Here is a 20,063-nt window from a genome sequence, read left to right on the forward strand (position 1 = left end):
TATGTTTTACGTCGAATACTGAAAACTGCTCTCGGTTTATGCATTAACGCTCATTTAATGTTGGTGTATTACACACACTATTGCATGTGCATAATGCGTGCTTCATTTTCGTAGGACACACTTATTCAAAAGCCTGCATCAACATGCGGCGTATTGAATATAGCCTATCGATATTCTATTTATTATCTGTTCTATATATTTGACCACAACGTTGAGAAAGCCACCAGGTGCACAGATTCAATTAATCGCTGATGCAGGGCTAAGAAGATCATTTTTTTGCCTGGTAAACTTGGCGCAATGAATATAGATGGTTAGATTTTACTTAACAAAGTATGTTGTGACAGAAGGGTCAGAGAAATGACCTGCAAGGGCAGAAACTGAAACTGATCTAAGAAGAACAGTACAGTGTATAATGATAACAGCCATTTTGTATTTTTTTGGTGTTGACGGAGGGTATCACTAATAAAAATCAAATATGGATGTTGTGAAAAGAAATTAAAATCTCTACCATATGTAACAATGCATCGGTGTTGTCATTCCTTATTATTTCCTATCTTTCTTTCTACCATGTCCGATCCTAATAGGATCATATGGGCCTCTACAGAGTAGAGGTTTGTATTAACAGATTTTGTTTTTTACGAGAAATGGATGTCAGCCACTTGCTCATCCTATTAGGTCCATACCCTGACTCACACACAAATTGAAAAACAATATGCGTACTTGCCAGACCCAGGATTCGAACCTGGGACCCACGGTGTGATAGTCCAACGCTTAAGCCGCGCGGCCACCGTTGATTTAGTCCTTAGCATTATTACGTCGGTTTTGGTTTCTATTGTTCTGTTGTTCACACATGAATAAAAATAATTATTGACTTGTTCAAAAACTATTGCTTGAAAATTATAGATAATACAGCACATTAATCATTCACATATTGAAAGAAAACCATACAAATTCTCATCCACCAGAATGTGGAAGTTTCATTACCTACCTTGTGTTTTTTACTAGAAATGGTTTTAGCCATTCATTCAGTAACTTTCCAAGATAGAAAAAGCAAATATGTTGTAAACATTATGTATAAAGTTTAAATGTGCAACCAAATATTTTTATATGGATTCTATCGATACAAAATTATTTGTTACCTACGTTTTAAATTATCTAATGAGTAAAAAAGCTTGTTAAAAGCTTATTAGAGCTAATTGTTATATCTTTTTAATAGATGAAATAGATGGAGCCCCATTACCAGCCATTGAATATCTGATTAAATTTATTTCTGGGACTCCGATGACCAAAGCTAAAAAAGGACAAAAGGTGAAACCGCACATTCTTCGAAGGCCTGTCATTTGCATCTGTAATGATGTCTATACAGCATCACTGAGACCTTTAAGGTATAGCCATTTTAAAATATTACATATCTTTTTAATAAATCTTCGTTAGGTACCTATATTCTATCCAATATTGTTATATCTCTTAAGTTGTAATTACAGTTCTTTTAAAAAGTGTTTAAGGCACAAGTATAAGGCACAATGCAAACTGAAATTCGACTCAACACCAACATGGTCATACATCAAAACCCCTAACAAGTTGCATTCTCTTCCGCGCACACATACACGATGGATGCAACTATTTGTCAATAATCGAAACGTCAAAAACTCCACTTATAAAATTAATATTCAAATTGGATTAACGTTATTGTACATCCGACAAAGAAACAGAGATTTTGTATTGGCATTAAAGAAAATAACATATTTGTGAAAATTGTTTGAAAGATATTTTTTAACCTGAAATGTCATTCATTGTGATCACCGCCATTGTCTTTTTCACTTTCTCTCTTGTAGTAGTAACAGGCCGCTGTCTGTGTGGCAGTCATTTTGACTAGTTTGACGAGTAACTGGAGCATTGTAAATAATTTGAAATCTATGTGTGAGAGCGACTTTTTGAACTGTTATGCCATGCGCTTCCAAATATGTGGCATGCGACAACAGATGTTCTTTTCAACCACAATGTTGTGTCAATACTGTGTCCGACGGTGTATTAAGTTACACATGCGTTTTGTGAATGAAATTGTAATTGTTCTTAAAATAAAATTGTTAAAATTTAATGATATTTGTACGATGGATATGATTTAATCATGTCATCGTACAAATATATAATTTATGAAGCTAAACTTTCCAAGTAATTTATTGTTTTATTAATTAACAGTAAGTCACGTGAAAATCTTGAATGTCATTTTTTTGATTTACAAAAAAGAAAATAAGTTGTACTTTTTTCTGAAGCTCTTGCAAAATAAAATGCACTTATCTGTTTGTATTTTTGGTTATATGTACAGAGATATCTGTTGATGTAAATGCAAACATTTATTTCAAACTACCTACCTTTTCAGTAAAAGTGGTTGGAAAATTGGATAAAATTGGTGTGAAACATACATTTACTATTTCATCACAATATTGATAAAATTCCAAAGATGACAGTTCTTTTAAATTATTATTATCAGTTTAAAATATTTACAAACATGTTTGCATTAATTATTATTACCACCACCATAATCATCATCATCATTGGCCTGGCTCCTTGGTGTGTAAATATTTCTGCATATAATCTTATGTCTTTCATAAAAACTACTATGTACTTTTTGACTAAATTTGAATGTTCATTAGACAGGTGGCATTTGTGGTTCATTTCCCGCCAACCCAGGTGTCTCGTTTGGCCCAGCGGTTAGCTGAAGTCACCATTATGGAAGGATTCCAAGCAGACCTCTCCACTTTAACTGCACTTGGCGAAAAGACATGTAATGACATCAGAGCTTGCCTTGGTGTACTGCACTTCTTCAAAACTAAAGGAAAGCTGGTGAGTACATTAAAATGAACATTTCCAACATACCACACAACTTTCCGTACCAGTCGTGAACAACAAGTTTACCAACATGAAAACATAACTGTTTATATAATATGTACTGATACCAGATGATGGTCTCCCACAGGAGACCACCTCAAGGAGCTGACCGAACCATCAAATTTCCCAGAACCCACAGCCTGCCGCAGCCTACTTCTGCACACTTGCATAGAAACAGCCTATTTCCACTTAAATTTTGCACCACAGCCTACTTCAACTTGTCAAAAGCATCACAGCCTACTTTCACCCGGAAATTTGGAAGCACCGCAGCCTGCGTTTACCCTCCCAACCCTCAGCCAAGAACAGTCTACCCACTCAAATTTTGTAACTTTCAAATTCGACCGCGCTCCTGCCAAAATACAGAGACGCGAAGCTGCCAAAAACGGCCGCTCGAGATAGCGCCGCCACGAGACAAAACCGGCGGTAAAACAGAGAGTTTTGCTACCCATAGACCGACACAAAAAAAAACCCAAGCCACCATTACCGTCTTCTCGCTTCGACTGTCAACCCGGAAGGTGTACACGGCACGAGCCCTTGCCGATAAGTATGGCCATGGGCCCCACATCCCGAAGCGGGCCCCCAGGCTAGGATCTTTGGCAGGCCCCCCTACCTATCGCTAAGGATAAAGGTAGTGTGACGCTGTACAGTAGCGTTTTCCAAACGGTGTACGCAGTAAAATTAATGTGTATATTTAGTGACTTTTTGTATATATTAATACATCCATTTGAATTATGGAGGTGTCGAGTATCGATACACAATTCAAAATTGTATTGTACAATCACATATTTTTAAATAATAACACTATTGAAGGAAAATAGCGCCACAAGCGACTATTTTTTGCTATTAAAGCAAATTTGTGATTTGTGTTTACCTCACTTATCTGGTCGATTCACCACGCCGGGCCCCTCCTGAGCCCAGGCCCCCAGGCTAGAGCCCTGTCAGATCCCCGCTTGTGTGGGCCATGAGTATGGCCCGCGCTATATTCGTTTAAATATCGCCGCGTTCGCCATGCGTTTTTTTATCGCTTCGACCGTCTAACACCGACATCTCACTCGCATTGTAAGTCTGGATCGACCTCCCACGCAGATACCCCAGCGCAACAGCTTCATACCGCCGCGCCCGCCACGGTTATTTTTTGTTCGCGGAACAACAAGCCAAGCCGTTACCTTCAGCTAGCCACGCCGCATCTGAAGCCCGCCAAGCTGAAAATATCTATTGCCAGCCATGCCGCATTTACCTACTGAATCAAATACAACACCTGTTAACCTACACCGTGCGTTTCTGTTCAACCCTCGCTTGGCCATAGCAGTGTCATTAATCATTCATCGTAAGTGTGAATGTATTCTACTGTGAGCCCTGGTTTCCATTACATGCCTTCGCCAATCTGTTCAGTGCTTTGTAGTCTATAACCAACTTCTCGTGTTATTGTAACCATTAAATTACGATTATTTGTATGTAAAGTATGATTCATGCACCCTATTCTTATCTACTGTATTTTTATTTCTAGTTAAAGTTGGCTGACATTCAGAAAGTCAATGTGGGCATGAAAGACATGTCGAAAGGGCTATTTCAAGTGTGGCAAGAAGTGTTTCAAATACAGCTTCCCAAACACAAGCGAGTGGAATGCATGAATCCGATTGAAAAAGTAAAACCATCATCAGGATTCAATGATAATGATGACGGCACAGAATCTCACTGTTTGAAAGGAAGAGCTAGAAAAATTCTGAACACCGTTTATTCTGCTGGAGACTATGACAGGTATAAAACTATGTTTGGACAATAGATCGCTAATTCAAAAAATATTATCTACTCACTGCTATATTGATGAAAATTAATAATCACTATAACATTTTAAAATAATAATTTTGTATTGAATACTTTTTTTCACCATACACATAACATTAAATTCCAACACATTGCATTTTAAGGGGATGTTAATATCTGGTCTACTAGTTAATATAAAAAGGTCGCATCCAAGTTGTTTGTGTCATCAAACTTGCTCGATGACTCGATCTACTCATATTTCATATTTATGTCATCAGGGCTGTCTGTCATAATTTAAAATTTTTATTTATATTATATATTATTTAAGTTTTGTGCATCTAATGCCGGGTCCACACTGGCAACATGTTGCTGGCAACCTCGTTAGATTTTACGATAATTATGGTAAGTATCGTAAAATTGAATGAGGTTGCCAGTGTGGAAATGGCTTAATGTCCACTGTGGTTCTTGGACGGAAGTTGGCCTTGAATCTGTAATAAAATAATACACAATTAAAAGATTTTGAAATAGAAAAAAACACATTTCCAAGCTTTCAGCCGTGCTCACTCATGAATGTTATTCGTCATTTAGATAAGTATATACACATTTTGATGTTATCTTGCAAAGTGCAAATGTAATGTTTTCAAATAATTGATATGGATTAATTATACCATCGTCTTATTTTCTTGAAATCATAAACATACTATAATAGTATTTGAGTATCAACCTATGTTCAATTTGAATTGGGTTATAATAATAATATACCCGTATATATATCAATAGTATGTTTGCTACAAAATCCACCCAAGTTATCAGTACGTACTTGCACAGGTTTGATTAAAAACTATGATGAAATTAACATTTTAAAAATATTATATTACGTAATATTATTTTGACAGCCCTGTTTTCTGATCGGCGTATATCTTGCAGGTGTTTATAAAATAATAATAATGTTTCTTGAAATAAAATCTCCAATGATTAGTGATTTTTGCGAAAAGATCGATTTAAATTAACGTACTGACGCCGAGGTCCTTTTTATACTAAATTATATTTGAGATTTTTTTTTGATAATTTACAAGTTCAACTGTATTAATTAATAAATATGTATCTGAAAACATTAAAAACAATTTTTTTTTTTAAAGATATATTTGGTACATAGGTTACGTTATTATTACATTATTTTTATGGTTATATTTATTATTAAAATTTAGTTTATTAAGTTTTAAAATTTTCACCGTTTAGATTTTTGACTAATTCATAGTTGCAATATTTTTTATATCTATTTTAAAAAACATTGATTTTTATAAAATATATAAATGTGTATAACTTGAAATCCTTTTTAAATAAAAAGAATAAGAAAATGAAAAGGAGAACAATTTCATCAACCGTACGTCCATCTTTAGTCTTATCAATGTTTTAGTCAATGTGTAATGTTTTCTTACAGACTAGCACAAGGTGTCTACGAAAACTATTTAACAATGAAGATGAGAGACTCAATGCTTCAAGGGGTTTGCCAAGCGTTGGATTGGTTCACGATGTCTGATATATTCAACCAATACATAAACTCTCACCAGAATTACACCCTGATGTCATATCTTCCTCACAGTTTTGTTACGTGGCATTTCCTATTTGCCGGCTTGAGCTGGCCTAAATTAAAGTTCCCAACTCAAGGATTTGAGGCAAGTATAAAAACATATCACGATTAATCTCTAATATGAAATACTCTGTCTTATAGTATAAAACTTCTTTATTTGTGTCTTTATTCATATGTATTTAATATTTTTGCAGATGTTTCAGAAACAAACTCAGTTGGGTAGTATTGTGACTGCAATGGACAAAGGAATGTGCCCACGTATAAAACCTTTCAATTCAAAGAATGTATTGTTATTAGACTCGCTACCCATGCTTCCACATATTATAAGCCCCGCTCTACGGCCAGTGAATATACAGGTAAGTCATGTTATACAATCAAATACTGCCCAAATAATGATGAAACTGCTATACGGTATACTCTCGATTACATGGCCCCCACAAGGGGGGGCTGACACGGCTCTAGACTAGGGGCCCGGGCTCAGGAAGGGCCCGGCGTGACGAGTCGACCAGATGATAGATAAACACAGACCACAAATTTGCTCTAATAGTAAAAAAAGTCACCTGCGGCGCTATTTTCCTCCAATAACTATTAATAATTAAAATATTTGATTGTACGATGCAATGTTTATCTGTGTGCCGATACTCGACAACTCCATAATTCAAATGGATGTACATATTAAAATTACAAAAAAACGCTAAAAATACACCTTAATTTTACCACGTACACCATGGAAAACGCTGATGTAGCTTGTCATACTGCCTTTACTTCTAGTGATAGGTAAGGGAGCCCGCCAAACATTCTAGCCTGGGGGCCCGCTTCAGGATGTGGGGGCCATGCTCGATTATCAAGACGTAACAATGGATCTGTACGGAACAATAAAAAGAAAAGTGTATACTTGATAATGCTCACCATTTGTCGTAAAGTGATGTTTATATATGGTGTGATCTAAGTGATAAATCATATATTGAAGATAACCTTCTTTTATAGAAATGGTGCCTAAACATGAAAGTGATGGCAAAAAAAGACAAATAGAACAACAAATTTTCATACAAGCTCTCAGGGTTTTCCTCCAAAAAAAGTGTCCATCTGGAGGAAGACTCAATATTTTTGTGTTGAATTATTTTTATAAATTATCATCAATAAATGTACCATCAAGTAAACATTGAATCTATTGAAAAGATTATAAGTACAGTCGAACTCAGTTATTATGATCACGGAAATAGCGAGATCTCGGATGTAATGAGGAAACATTCGTTGACATTTTAGTTTATGATTTTCTCCATACATTTATTCACTTTTATAACGAGCTAATTATCGGATATATCGAGCAAAAATATCGTCAAAAACTTTCTTAAAACTGTTAATGTGTCGATCGTTTAAAAACATTTTCGACCCTAAGCAATAAAATCCGACTGGGCAGGATGCCGCCGGGATCGGATTACGCTTATGACACTAGTTAAGTGTCTAAGTACCTAATTGGTGTTTTCGCCGATAACATCCACCAAGTATCCACGCATATGGTGGAAATTGTATGTAAAAAATCCAAGCTTTGTCAAGTCAGTAGGTACCTACCAGCATTCACTACAATAAACAACTTCTTTTGTAGTTTATTAATGCCACGCTTGTTTCGGGGATTTTTACGATGGTTTTCAGATTTTTTATGTTCTGTACTTAAATAGAATGTGGTGCGAAAAATGTTATATAACGATATAACGAGTAATGCTTATAACAAGCAAATTCAGTCGGACCCATCTTCCTCGTAATACAGTGGAACCCCGATCTACCGTTCTCGCATAAATCGTTTTCCCGCACGGATCGTTCATTTTTGAAAATCCCGCCAAACACCCATAAGAACAATGTTAAATAATCCCGCATTAACCATTCCTCGATTTACCGTTTTCCTCTATCTATCGTCTAAATATTACGGTCCCGTCACAAATATTATCCCGATTGACCGTTTTTGTTGAATATTTTTCATTTCGCTTTCGTAGAATTGTTTATGATACATACAGATGATAGGCTTACCTCGCATCTCGTATCACTAATTTTTATAAGTCGCAACTAAAATGCCCTCCATGAAGAAAACTAGAACTCTAGCCGAGAAACTGAAAATAATTTAAGTCATCGAAAAACTTCCAAAATTAGTTTTTTTTTTAAGAAAATGTTTTTATATATCCCGCATTTATCGTTTTTTCTTTAGGGTACCTTGAAAACCATAGAATCGGGGTTTCACTGTAACCAAGTTCGACTGTATATTACTATATTACACAATAGTTATTTAGTTTTAAAATCCCATAATATATTTCTTGTGCACAACATTTACGTGTTAATTATGTATTGTATGATTTTTTTGTTTTTGAAAGTCTTGATGATTTTAAAATATCAGTTCAAAATCTTATTCATTTTATGCACGGATATTCCACAAACTGGACATCATCCAGATAATCGACAGATTGCTAGACATATTGCTTTCAAATAAATTTAAATTCATCATATTTAAACTCTTTTCACAATGTCTTCCTTAAAATTGTATTGTCAAAGTAAATTACCATCATCGGATATAAGTGGACCATAAGTCCTTGCAGTGGATCAAACAAATATTGAAAAAGCAACATGCATTTTTTATGGCCAGCTGCGAGATCGAACCTGCAACTCGCGAATTGGTGTGGAGATGTGCAAGGTGGTTGATTTCAGATGTGTCAACGTTACATAGATATATAAATAATGTATGACCAATACAGGTTTTGTCATTGAGAAATATTACATAGCTGATATTATGTTAAAGTTTATACCTTCACACATTTCGACAAATCTAATTCAAATGATATTCTTAATCGCAGTTTATAGATAGATGATAATATATTATCATAAATTGTCTGCTGTTTGAATGAGGTACTAAGCTCATAGTATCAAAAATTGTGACTGAAGCGCCAAATATGTTAGTTAGTTAGTATATGGCGCCATCACTCAATGGACAAGTTATATTCATAGACTTATAGTGTCACACAAATGTTTGGCAGTTTTTTTGTAAATTTTATATACTTAATGTTGATAGTGGTTTCATATTTAACCAACATACAACTACTTTTGGTTTGTCCATAGAATTTAATATGTTAATACAGTAAAACCTCGTTAGTAAGAACACTGATAATTCGAAATTTGCCGTAATTCGAGATTTTTCCGAAAAAAAAGTCCATTGAACATAATTTTCATATAAAACCATACCTTTAATTCTCAGAGTCCTGGCATATAAAAATATTCAATAAATCGTAATAAAGTACACTATTTCACGAGCTAATTAATGAAAATTATGACAGACTTTTCTTAAAACATCAAAAATTACTTATTTTATGAAGGTAATAAAAATAATCCTGACATTTTATGACCCAATTCAATAGGCACATCTATGATCTGAAATGAAATTAATGAAAATCAAAAATTTTTTTTTTTCAAAATTTAAATATTTTCTTCCCATATAATTCGTAATTCGAATTTTTTTTCGGTCCCATGGAATTTGTATTAACGAGGTTTTACTCTACTCATGTCCATTGAGACTCCTCTTCTTGGATACTATATGCTTAATTGTCTGCAGGTGATGTTGAACATACTAAATTAATATCATGTTTTTTTTATTTAGCTATACACACAAAGAGAGAAAAGAGATTTGTCAACAGTGGTTGGTGTAATGTTGGACTATAATATACAATATGTCCAGGAACGTTCCCAGGATGGAACGTACACCTATGTTTTGGATCCAGATATAAACAAAGTTGGAATCTTTGGTAAATATATATTTATTATGGTTTATTTATTTATAAATGGTGCATGTACCTATGAATTATTTGCAATTACTTACTTACTTGTTCATCTATGAATTATTTGTGATTGACCCAGAAAAGTAAAATTTAACATACTGATCTAAATATAAAACTGTATAATTAGTATCACATTCTGAAGCTAAATAAATTAAAATGATCAATATATGACTTTTATCCTGGGCTTATAAATAAGAAATCCGATATTCTGGTAAAGGTAGACTTTAGACATTCATACAAATGGGAAGTGAAAAATACAAAAATATAAAAGCTACTTCACTACATAATCACAGTTGGAAGTATATATTTCTATATCGAGAAAGCGCCATCTGTGATTATTTTTTTGAAACTTTGCGTCTTGCATCTCAATTCTCAATATGTAAAATTAACGTACTCTGTCCCGTTCCCGCAGTAGCACGCTTGATTGAGCCGCCGTTAAATATTAACACCGTTTGACAGCTCGGACGGTTAACTTTTTTACACAATTGACCGTGCCGGAATAGGTAATGCGCTAATTGTGACAATTTTATCACAATTAGCTGTTTTGAGATGTTAACTGATATGGTAGAATAGCCCTGCAATTGTTTAATTTTTTTTAAATTTTTTTTCCATCCAGATGAAAAAACATCTTCCGTTCGTAATATAATATACGCAACAAAACAGTTAATCGCCAGGGAAGTTGATTTAGAAAAGATAAACAGATTGGAACTGAAGACTGCACCGGACAGCAACCCCAAACAAGCCAGTGAAAAGCTCAAGCAGAGTGTTCATATGAAGAATTCAGAAGATGATGCGCCGGTCCGCTTACCAAATCATCTACAAAGGTTGGAACCGAAGAAAATGAAAAGCACCACCCCTCTGGTAAGTCTTGCTTTTCTCTACATATTATTAATTTGTGCTCTTTGACTATGTATGTGGTTTTTAGCCCCACGTTACACATAAGAGACTTTTTGTCCAGTTTATAACTGTTTTCATTACTATCTATGTTGGATTGAGATTGAAGAATGCTTTTGATGACTTTTTCATTGTATTTTCGCACAATATTTCTACAGTTCTACATGCAGTCAATGAGAATATAATTTCAAATTCATTTATTTTACATATAGTGAACCTTACAAATCACAAATTCAAGACATTCATAAATATTTAAATACAATTTTTTTGGTCTATGCTTTATGTAAAAAATATATTCAATTACCATTTTCACTTCTTATCGGAGTGCAGTACTCTCTCAGTAATCCGTCACCCCAAAACCCAGACAAGTCTCCAATTAGTGAAGGCGGCGGATTATAGTGCAATACATACAAAATATGGTAAAAATTAAAACAGGTATTTCGTATATTTTGAGAAATATGAGAAATTTGTACTAGCAAATTACTGTTTTATTTATAATCAAAATCAAGTAGGTACAGTTGAACTTGGTTATTACGATCACGGAAATAGCGAGATCTCGGATGTATGTAATGAGGAAACATTCGTTGACATTTTAGTTTATGATTTTCTCCATACAATTATTCACTTTTATAACGAGCTACTTCTCGGGTATACCGAGCAAAACTGTTAATGTGTAGATTGTTTAAAAACAACATTTTCGACCCTAAGCAATAAAATCCGACCGGGCAGTTAACTAGACTTATTACAGGATTACGTTTATTACAGTAATGTAAAAAATCTGTAAATAATCCAAGCTTTGTCAAGTCAGTAGGTACCTACCAGCATTCACTACAATAAACAATTTCTTTTGTAGTTTATGAATGCCATGCTTGTTTCGGGGATTTTTACGATGGTTTTCAGATTTTTTATGTTCTATGCTTATTTAGAACGTGGCGCGAAAAATGTTGTATAACGATATAACTAGTATTGCTTATAACGAGCAAATTCAGTCGGTCCCCTCGTAATAACCAAGTTCCACTGCAATTACTAAATTATACATATTTATATACTAAGTTTATTAACTAAATATTAAATAGTAAATCACTTGACGCAACCAGTTGTTCAGGGAGGCAGATATTCTTGAATGGCTTAGGATTCCTGGCTTTACCTATGACCAAAAGCTTCATTTTGTGTGTCCCGGGTGGATTGGAGCACGGCATAATTGTGATGCGGTCCTTGGGCACTTTCCTCCCTGGTACATTACTTTCTTCGCGATGAACGTACGTTTTACGAAGGAGAAGTTTCCAAAATAAACACGCCTCATCTGCGTTTTATACTTGTACGCGGCGGACTACTGAATTTGACAATCAAATACCGGCGAATTATAGAGCTTGATTTTGTGCTTTCAACTAGTAAAAATAACGGCGGCTTATAGTAGATGTCGGGTAATTAAGCGGCGGATTACTGAGAGTGTACTGTATATATATATTCATCCGCAGAGTTATGGTTATAAATAAGTTTTTTTTCCAAGGAATGGGTGGTAACCATTTTCCCAACCCATTGCTCTGGATCAAACATGTTGAAAAACTGGAATGTTGCTTTATATAAGTACTTTGGAGAAAGATGTGTAGGGACAGTTATAACAGGTGATAACACTATTTATTTTTTTTCATTGTCACTATTGAAATTAAAGTTAACTCTTTAGCTTGCTATGATGTTTTTTAAAGTAATTCAATCTGTAAAACAAGCAAAATAAAACCAGTTTAATAATGGACCTGTAGGAAGTTCTAGAAATAATTTACCATTTCAAGCATTATGACGTCGACAACGAACGATCGTGGTTAACATTTCTCTCTTGTCATTATGAACGACGATATATTGTTATTTAGCATTGAAAGGGTTTTAAATATACAAAGACACATGTAAAATATGAGCGAACTCAGGAATACATGACCATAAGCTTCAGGCACAATGGAGAGAGTTGTTCCGGAAGTGACAGCGTTGAATGGCATACGCATCACTCGGTGTTGCAGTGTTCTTTTGTTGCCAATGTTTAAATTAAATATTTGTGCCTCACCACTGTACATTAGTCTAAATAATAGTTTTTGACTTCCACCATTATGATCAACATATATTGGTATATTAAGCCACCATATTTATGTGATGAGATATTATCAGTCACTGTAGCTTAAATAGAAGTGTTGCTCTTTATCAAAGGGTAATTACGAGTTCCAATCCCTATTGAATCTAACATTTCACTGGTTGTGTTTTTAATAAACTATCTTTTGTATCTAAAACAATGGCTTTGTATGTACTGTTGTTCTCCCATTCTTCCTTCATCTTCCCATAGCAGATAACTTGAACAGAAGTGCAATAACGAAAGACCTAAGATTAAAGGATAATAAAGAGCGAGCCTATCAAACTCTTTATATTACAATACTTAGTAGTGATTATTCTTCTTCTCGTTTCATCCCCTATTGGAGGTGGTCCACCATCAGGGTAATCTTTGCTTATTATCTGCTACCCGGAACAGTTTAGTGGATCTGCACTCGTACCAATCACGGAGGTTCTTAAGCCACGAATTGCGACGTCGTTCTCTGCTACGTTTACCATTGATCTTTCCTTGGATAACGAGTTAGAGAATGCTGTACCTTTATAATAATATGACCGAGGTATAGTAGTTTTCTGGTTTTGATACTACGCAGATCACTTGAGTCTTTTCAGCGATATCTCGAAAGCCTCAACTCTCCGTGACTGTGATGATTCCAAAACATTTATTCTTTTTGAATTGGTATCTAAACATTGAAAAGTTTAAGTACCTATATTTTCTGTGTTGGCAGTAAATAAAAAATAAAACGGCTGCCTGCTGTTGACGTTTTCTTTTTTTACTTGGGTTGCTACAATTTGCGATTTTACATGATTGTTCATCGAAATAATGAGGAATTTTATAAAAATTAACTTTTTTACGCTTATAACACTTATGTAAGGCATTTTTATCTCAGTGTGGCCCTGTCAAATAATCTTATAATAAGTATATTGCTAAAAATTAATCACTAGCCTTAGTAACCACTTCATTTTCATATATAAAAACTACATCTGCATAATATAACATCTTTGATTTATATATAATTCATATAACTCTACAATTATTTATATTTATTACTGACGTTACAACCCAAAGTGGTCCTTGACAGCCTCAAGTAGACGCCTTCATTCTGCTCGGTTTTACACTTTCCTTCTCCAGTTGATTATGACCGGTGCTTTTAAATCTCTCTATCGGCCATGAAGTTATCGAAGTTGTATTCTTCCCAAAAAAATAATAAAAATAATTACAAGATAAAAAGAACTTTTTATATACCACGTTTTTAAATTTTCTGTTGAATCATATAAACTTGACAATTCTATGTATTAATAAATATAGAATACTGAAATAATATCATTTTAACATTTCATATTGATTTCCACATTAACGCACGTATATATTAATAATTTTGTTGCTAGGACCCACTTAGCAACCAATAATAGTGAGTAGTAAATATTACTTTTAACGAATTTTTTCCGAAACATACAAAACAGAATTAACTGAAAATGAATTCAATTCTTCTTAAAGATGGCCAAAAGTATTAAAAGAATGCATTCCCGCCGTGCTAAAAGTTTCAAATGTCTAGCTAGTCGGGAAGTTGGTTAAAAATCTTGGACAAACAAGAAAAGATCTTTTCGGGACAAACAAGTGTACGAGCTAATAAAAACATGGTAAAATATTGTTATATAGATAGGCGGCCCTCGTAGTCAAGAAGTGCTGATCTTTCATCTGGGGGTCCCGGTGTTGATTCTCTGTGAAGTCACAATACATTTACATGATTTACTCAAAGCCTTGAGTGTGTGTGATTGTTTTTCTTCTATTACTAAACATACTACTGTTAAACTACACTACTGTCATGGGGCTTATAGCCTGTTGTAGTGTTAAATAAAAAAAAAATAGGTATAGTACTACCAGCCAAAGGTTAGTGAGTCTTCGCAATAAAAATTCAATAAATGACCGATACCGGGCATATCCATAGTTTTCTCACTCACCCTTATTTCATGGTTTTCAAAAATAGTATTTTCATAAGGAGGCTAATATGAGTGAGGTACGTCACAACCCCCATTCATAGAAAAGCATAAATAATAAAAACCTGTTACCCAGTGCCAAGACCAAAATGGAATATTCCAAAGCAAACGTGAGAAGTTAATTGAAAAAATGTCTTACAAAACACACGGCTGTATGCAATAATTGTTCAGTGGAAATCTAAAGTTGCAATCTTCCCTCGTAAAGACTTTGCTGTCCTCAAAGTGCGCCCCATTCATGACTCGGGTGTTCACGAAGCCATGTTAATCCAAATAGAAATCTTTTAATAGTCATCCCTAACCCTACTGTGACCGTATTAAAAGAACATTATTTGAAAAAGATATAAACTTGGATTGTTAAATATGCATTATTAACGTTTCATTAATAAAAGAATAATAATATATTCATTGAATGAAAATAACAACACAATAATTATTCACTATGCTTGTTCAATATATTTACTTAAGTATTTTTTTGATATTTATGAAATACTAAGACTGACTTAAGTATTGAAATTATCAATTGGGACAAATAATTCAACTACATATTATTTTGTCAACAATTCACACTTCAAAACAAATTTAAACAATCATGTTAACTATTGTTTTTTGTATTATTAATAATAAATTGCCATATTTCTTTTAGCAATCATGTCTATCCAAGATATAACATTGTAATTTTTAAATATAAGATTAGCACCGGTTTCGTCTTAGTACATGTACATTTTCAACTGATGAAAAATGTTTATGATGTATTTCTCTAACAATATATTATAATATGAACTAAGTAAATAGAATCGTCAATGATCCATGTTTAAAAAACCAAATTTTGTTATAGGTAGGTACTATAGGTATTTTCAGATAATAATATTAAAACCAACATTAAAGATTTCTGCTGTAGGTACCAATTTTATCCCAAATCACACTGCATTTGGACCCACAGGGAGCAGTACCGCGCAGCCAGTAAATTTATCAATTAGTATTTTAATACCTACCTGAAGACAGTACCGGTATTTTTTTTAAATTAAAAAGTAGGTACTTTATGTTACCATCATTGTAAACAGTAATGCTATGTAGTTTTGTAAAATATAGAAAAAAATATATCAGGAGTAATTTGATTGGGGTAAAAAAACACCCATCAATGAATTTATTATCCATCTAACCTTCTGTCGGGGTAGTCTTTCGCGTCATTTGAGGGCATGCATTATGCAGGGGTAATTACGGCCCATTCCAGCGGCACTCGACTGGCATCGCGACCGGCCGCAAAGCCAATGCAATCGCGACAGCCTATACAAACGGAGAACCTTTCACCGCGCATTCTTTCATAGTCTTTCACCTCATTTCACTGTAATATATTCCATCAGTGGGTCGCTCTATTCGCGCGCGGTATCTACGCCGGTCGAGGGGTATTTCATTATTATTTTATTTCATTGTTATTCAAGGGTTGTTCACCGTCATTATCGTTACAGTTCTAAAATGAAAGTTCTTTTTCATTCACTCGCTCATATGGCGGCAGTGCGTAGATGACAACATAAAAAAATTCACACAAAAACACTGTCATCAAAACAAAATTACAATATTATCAAGAAATAGTTCTTACTAGAGACGTATGACGTAAGAAAAGAAGAAACTTCCCACAGGTAATACATATCTACGGTATGCGGGATTCAACGACATGCTCAATGGTTTGGATTTCTCCGTAGTCAGACCAATAAACGATTTTAATACTCTCTTACGTATCCTATAATGCATGGTTTCCCAAACTATGGGTCGCGACCCACCAGTGGGTCGCGAGCGAATATTGAGTGGGCCCTCGCCACTGTATACATGAATTAAAAAAAATAGGAAGTGATAAATTTGATATTTCACTCAGTTATTTATAATTCCTAAAAATTAGTAGTTTTAAAACACTTGAAACTTTTATTATTGAAAACCAAGTGCAACCTAAGATGAACGTACTGTCTGAAATTTCCAGTCATTTATCACTGTTGATAAATAACTTTGACGACTATTTTGGGGAAGAGATGAAAAAGTTTGATTCGTTGCGTTGGATTTGTAACCCATTTCAAGACGACTTACCAACTAGTATGTCAACAAAAGCAAGTGAAGAACTCATTGATTTATCAGAAGATACGTCACTGAAAAATAGTTTTAAACGAAATTCTGTCTCTCAGTTGCTGATAATTATCCTTGCCTGGTCGATGAAGCTATGAAAGTCCTCCCCCTCTTTACTACCTCATATCTATGTGAGGTCGGATTTTCGGCTATGGTTAACATTAAAACTAAATACCGAAATAAATTAGATATATCAAACTCACTGCGATTAAAAGTAACTAAAGTTGAAGTTAATGCTAAAACTGTAATGAAGAAAAATAAGAAACAAATACATCCTTCCCATTGAAATAACTTTGTAAAAAAAACCTTGCAGGTGTAGGTATTTAAGTAATATTTTTTTTTAAATTTAAGTTGTGTTTCTTATTTCAACAGTCTTTCATTCATATTGGTAACACTTATAAAAAATATTTTTTTTTATTTCAATTAGAACAAATAGACAGCATTAAGTAGTTCCACGACTCGCCACTAGGGAATCTGAGCATTGCCAATATTTATGCCCTCTTTTCTCTAAGACAGCCAAGAGGTGGGTCCCAAGATTGGAAATTTTTGTTAGATGGGTCGGAGCCCAGTGAACTTTGGGAACCACTGATAATGTTTATCAGTGGTATTGAAAGTGTGCCATAGACAGTTCGAAAAGAATAATAATTGCAGTAACGTTAATTCTATACGCTGATGCAGATCAGATGGATGATTGGTTTTTTCAAGCGATAACTTCTTTTATCGCAGACATTACACACTGAGCTGAAATCGGATATGGCTTAATTTCCGAACAGTTAATCGCCGATCGACATAAATTTCGGAAAAACTATAAAAAGCCGCCTTATGTGAATTCGGCGAGAAATAATGTTCAATTGACAGCTCAGAATATTCAAAAAAAGTCTTAAATCAGATTCTGAAGGAGAAGTTTTCAATTGGTCGCTCAGAAAGTAATATTGTATTGTTTTAGGACACCGTGAAAGAATCTTTATACATTAAGGGCAATGTGAAACGAAATCGTCTAAAAAAACACTGTATTCTGGAAATCCAGAGCCACCAATTAGTTGCGGACTCCTGATAGTTCTGAAGTCTATATCCAGTCTATACAACTTCTGCCGATGACTGGCCAAATTAAAATAAACATTTTACTATCTGACATTGAACCGCCCGCTCAGGAAAGTTTTCTATGAAAAGTACGATAAGAATATTGGGATGTAAATTTTCGCTTGGATTTCACATCAGTAGCCAGTCACTACAATAATTGTCCTTCCTATTTGCTGAATATATATCATACATTCTTCTAAATTTAATACACAACTCGACACCTACATTGTCGATAATTTCTACATAACAAAAGAAAAACTACGTTTGTCAGCGAGGATTCTAGGCGAAATTGGCGAAAGTAGTTTATTGAATGAATAATTTACAAAGTGAGATATAAATTTCTTGATCGGTTAAGATCTCACGGATTAATGCGCAAAAAGTGGCCGCCGGAACGCAGTTATCGATGCCTGTGTTCCCCTACCCGTCTCACTAACCTTGGCCCGATGAGTACCGCCAGGGAACTCCTTTGCCTAACTCTACGTAATGGTATAGTTTTTGTTAGGCTATGTTTATTTCTTTAAAAGTTTATGTGATTCTAATATCACACTTTTCTACAACATTATCGAGCGATTGGCGACCTACTTTGCCGAATATGCGACGTGACTACATCAAAATATGTTGTTTGTAGACTTTGTAGAAAAGAAGCTTAATATGCTTTGTAAAGGTAGTAAACGAAGATTTTGGGGTATCTTTGGGAGGTAAGCTTGAATAATTTCAGAGTAGTAAATAAGTATAAGTAAGTATAAACCAACCAACTTGGTCATATAGAATATTATTAAAGCCGAACAGATTCTGTGAGTATTATCATAAAATAATATCATTGTAAAATATATCGTCTTTTAAAATTGTGAATATAGCCATATTTTAGCACGTAGGTACATCAGATGTACGTGGCTATAGCAATTTTGTTAAATTATTTTGTCAATAAGTGTAATATTATACTCGTACATGCAATTGTATTAAAAATAACATTAGGTTATATACTCGTATTCGGCAAACTTTCCATTTAACTTTGCAATTGACTTCGTAGTTTTGGTGAAATTGCAACATTTACTATCCCAATATATTATTATCCCAAGGTCCATTCTTCCCGATCCAATAAATACTAAAATAATTAAATGCATACCTATATGTAATATATGCAATATATCATAATACATGTAATATATGTTAGCCACACTATCAAATTTGGAAGACAGTCTTATTCTAGTCATATTCCGAATTGTTTTAAACATTTTTGAAAAAAAACATGATTTTATCATTTCTATTATACAGTGATTGCGATTACTTCTAAAAATGATGATAATAAAATTATCATAACTAAACAATTATTACATGTTAGCCGACCCTCAAATTGCTATATTGAAGCCCCCTCTCAATGCAGAACTATGAAAAAAGCTATTAATGAGAGGAAATCAGCAGCAGTAGCGCTCTAAAGGGTGGGAGGTTTATTGGCCGAGCTGATGTATTTTTCACAATGGCAGTCATTGTTATATTTTTATTCGGCATTATTATGTTAATTTGAATTTCAAACTTTACGAATAATGGAGAAAAGAAAGCGGCCCGATTGGCTGGATTAATTTCACTGATTTTTTATATTAACGATGTAATCGAAGTAATTGAATAGGCCTACGGAATTTACGCCACTCATTAATAATGTTATTTGATAGATAATATGCAAATAGTTCGATGTTTTTCATCCAGTCATCAATCTGACTAATTTGTTATTTTAACTGATATTAGTTATTACTTTCATCTTTTTCTCTAACAAAGTGGGTTGTTATATAGTATTTTCTTATATAAGCACCTATTGAAATCAACTACATATT

At 34.0% G+C, this 20,063-nt stretch overlaps 1 protein-coding gene across 1 annotated transcript in view; it reads left to right on the plus strand.

The window, feature by feature from the left end:
- Nucleotides 1-20,063, plus strand: part of cutlet (chromosome transmission fidelity protein 18 homolog) — a 78,530-nt gene that overhangs the window by 7,667 nt on the left and 50,800 nt on the right. The window contains exons 7-13 of the mRNA XM_085952307.1: nt 1,217-1,385; nt 2,655-2,844; nt 4,397-4,647; nt 6,095-6,329; nt 6,439-6,600; nt 9,882-10,026; nt 10,676-10,920. Of these exons, the coding sequence (XP_085808433.1) occupies nt 1,217-1,385; nt 2,655-2,844; nt 4,397-4,647; nt 6,095-6,329; nt 6,439-6,600; nt 9,882-10,026; nt 10,676-10,920 (1,397 nt within the window). The remainder of the gene's footprint in view (nt 1-1,216; nt 1,386-2,654; nt 2,845-4,396; nt 4,648-6,094; nt 6,330-6,438; nt 6,601-9,881; nt 10,027-10,675; nt 10,921-20,063) is intronic.

The sequence above is a fragment of the Rhyacophila brunnea genome, unplaced genomic scaffold (assembly GCF_057557595.1).
Source record: "Rhyacophila brunnea isolate RB1 unplaced genomic scaffold, BYU_Rbru_1.0 scaffold_3, whole genome shotgun sequence".
NCBI lineage: Eukaryota > Metazoa > Arthropoda > Insecta > Trichoptera > Rhyacophilidae > Rhyacophila > Rhyacophila brunnea.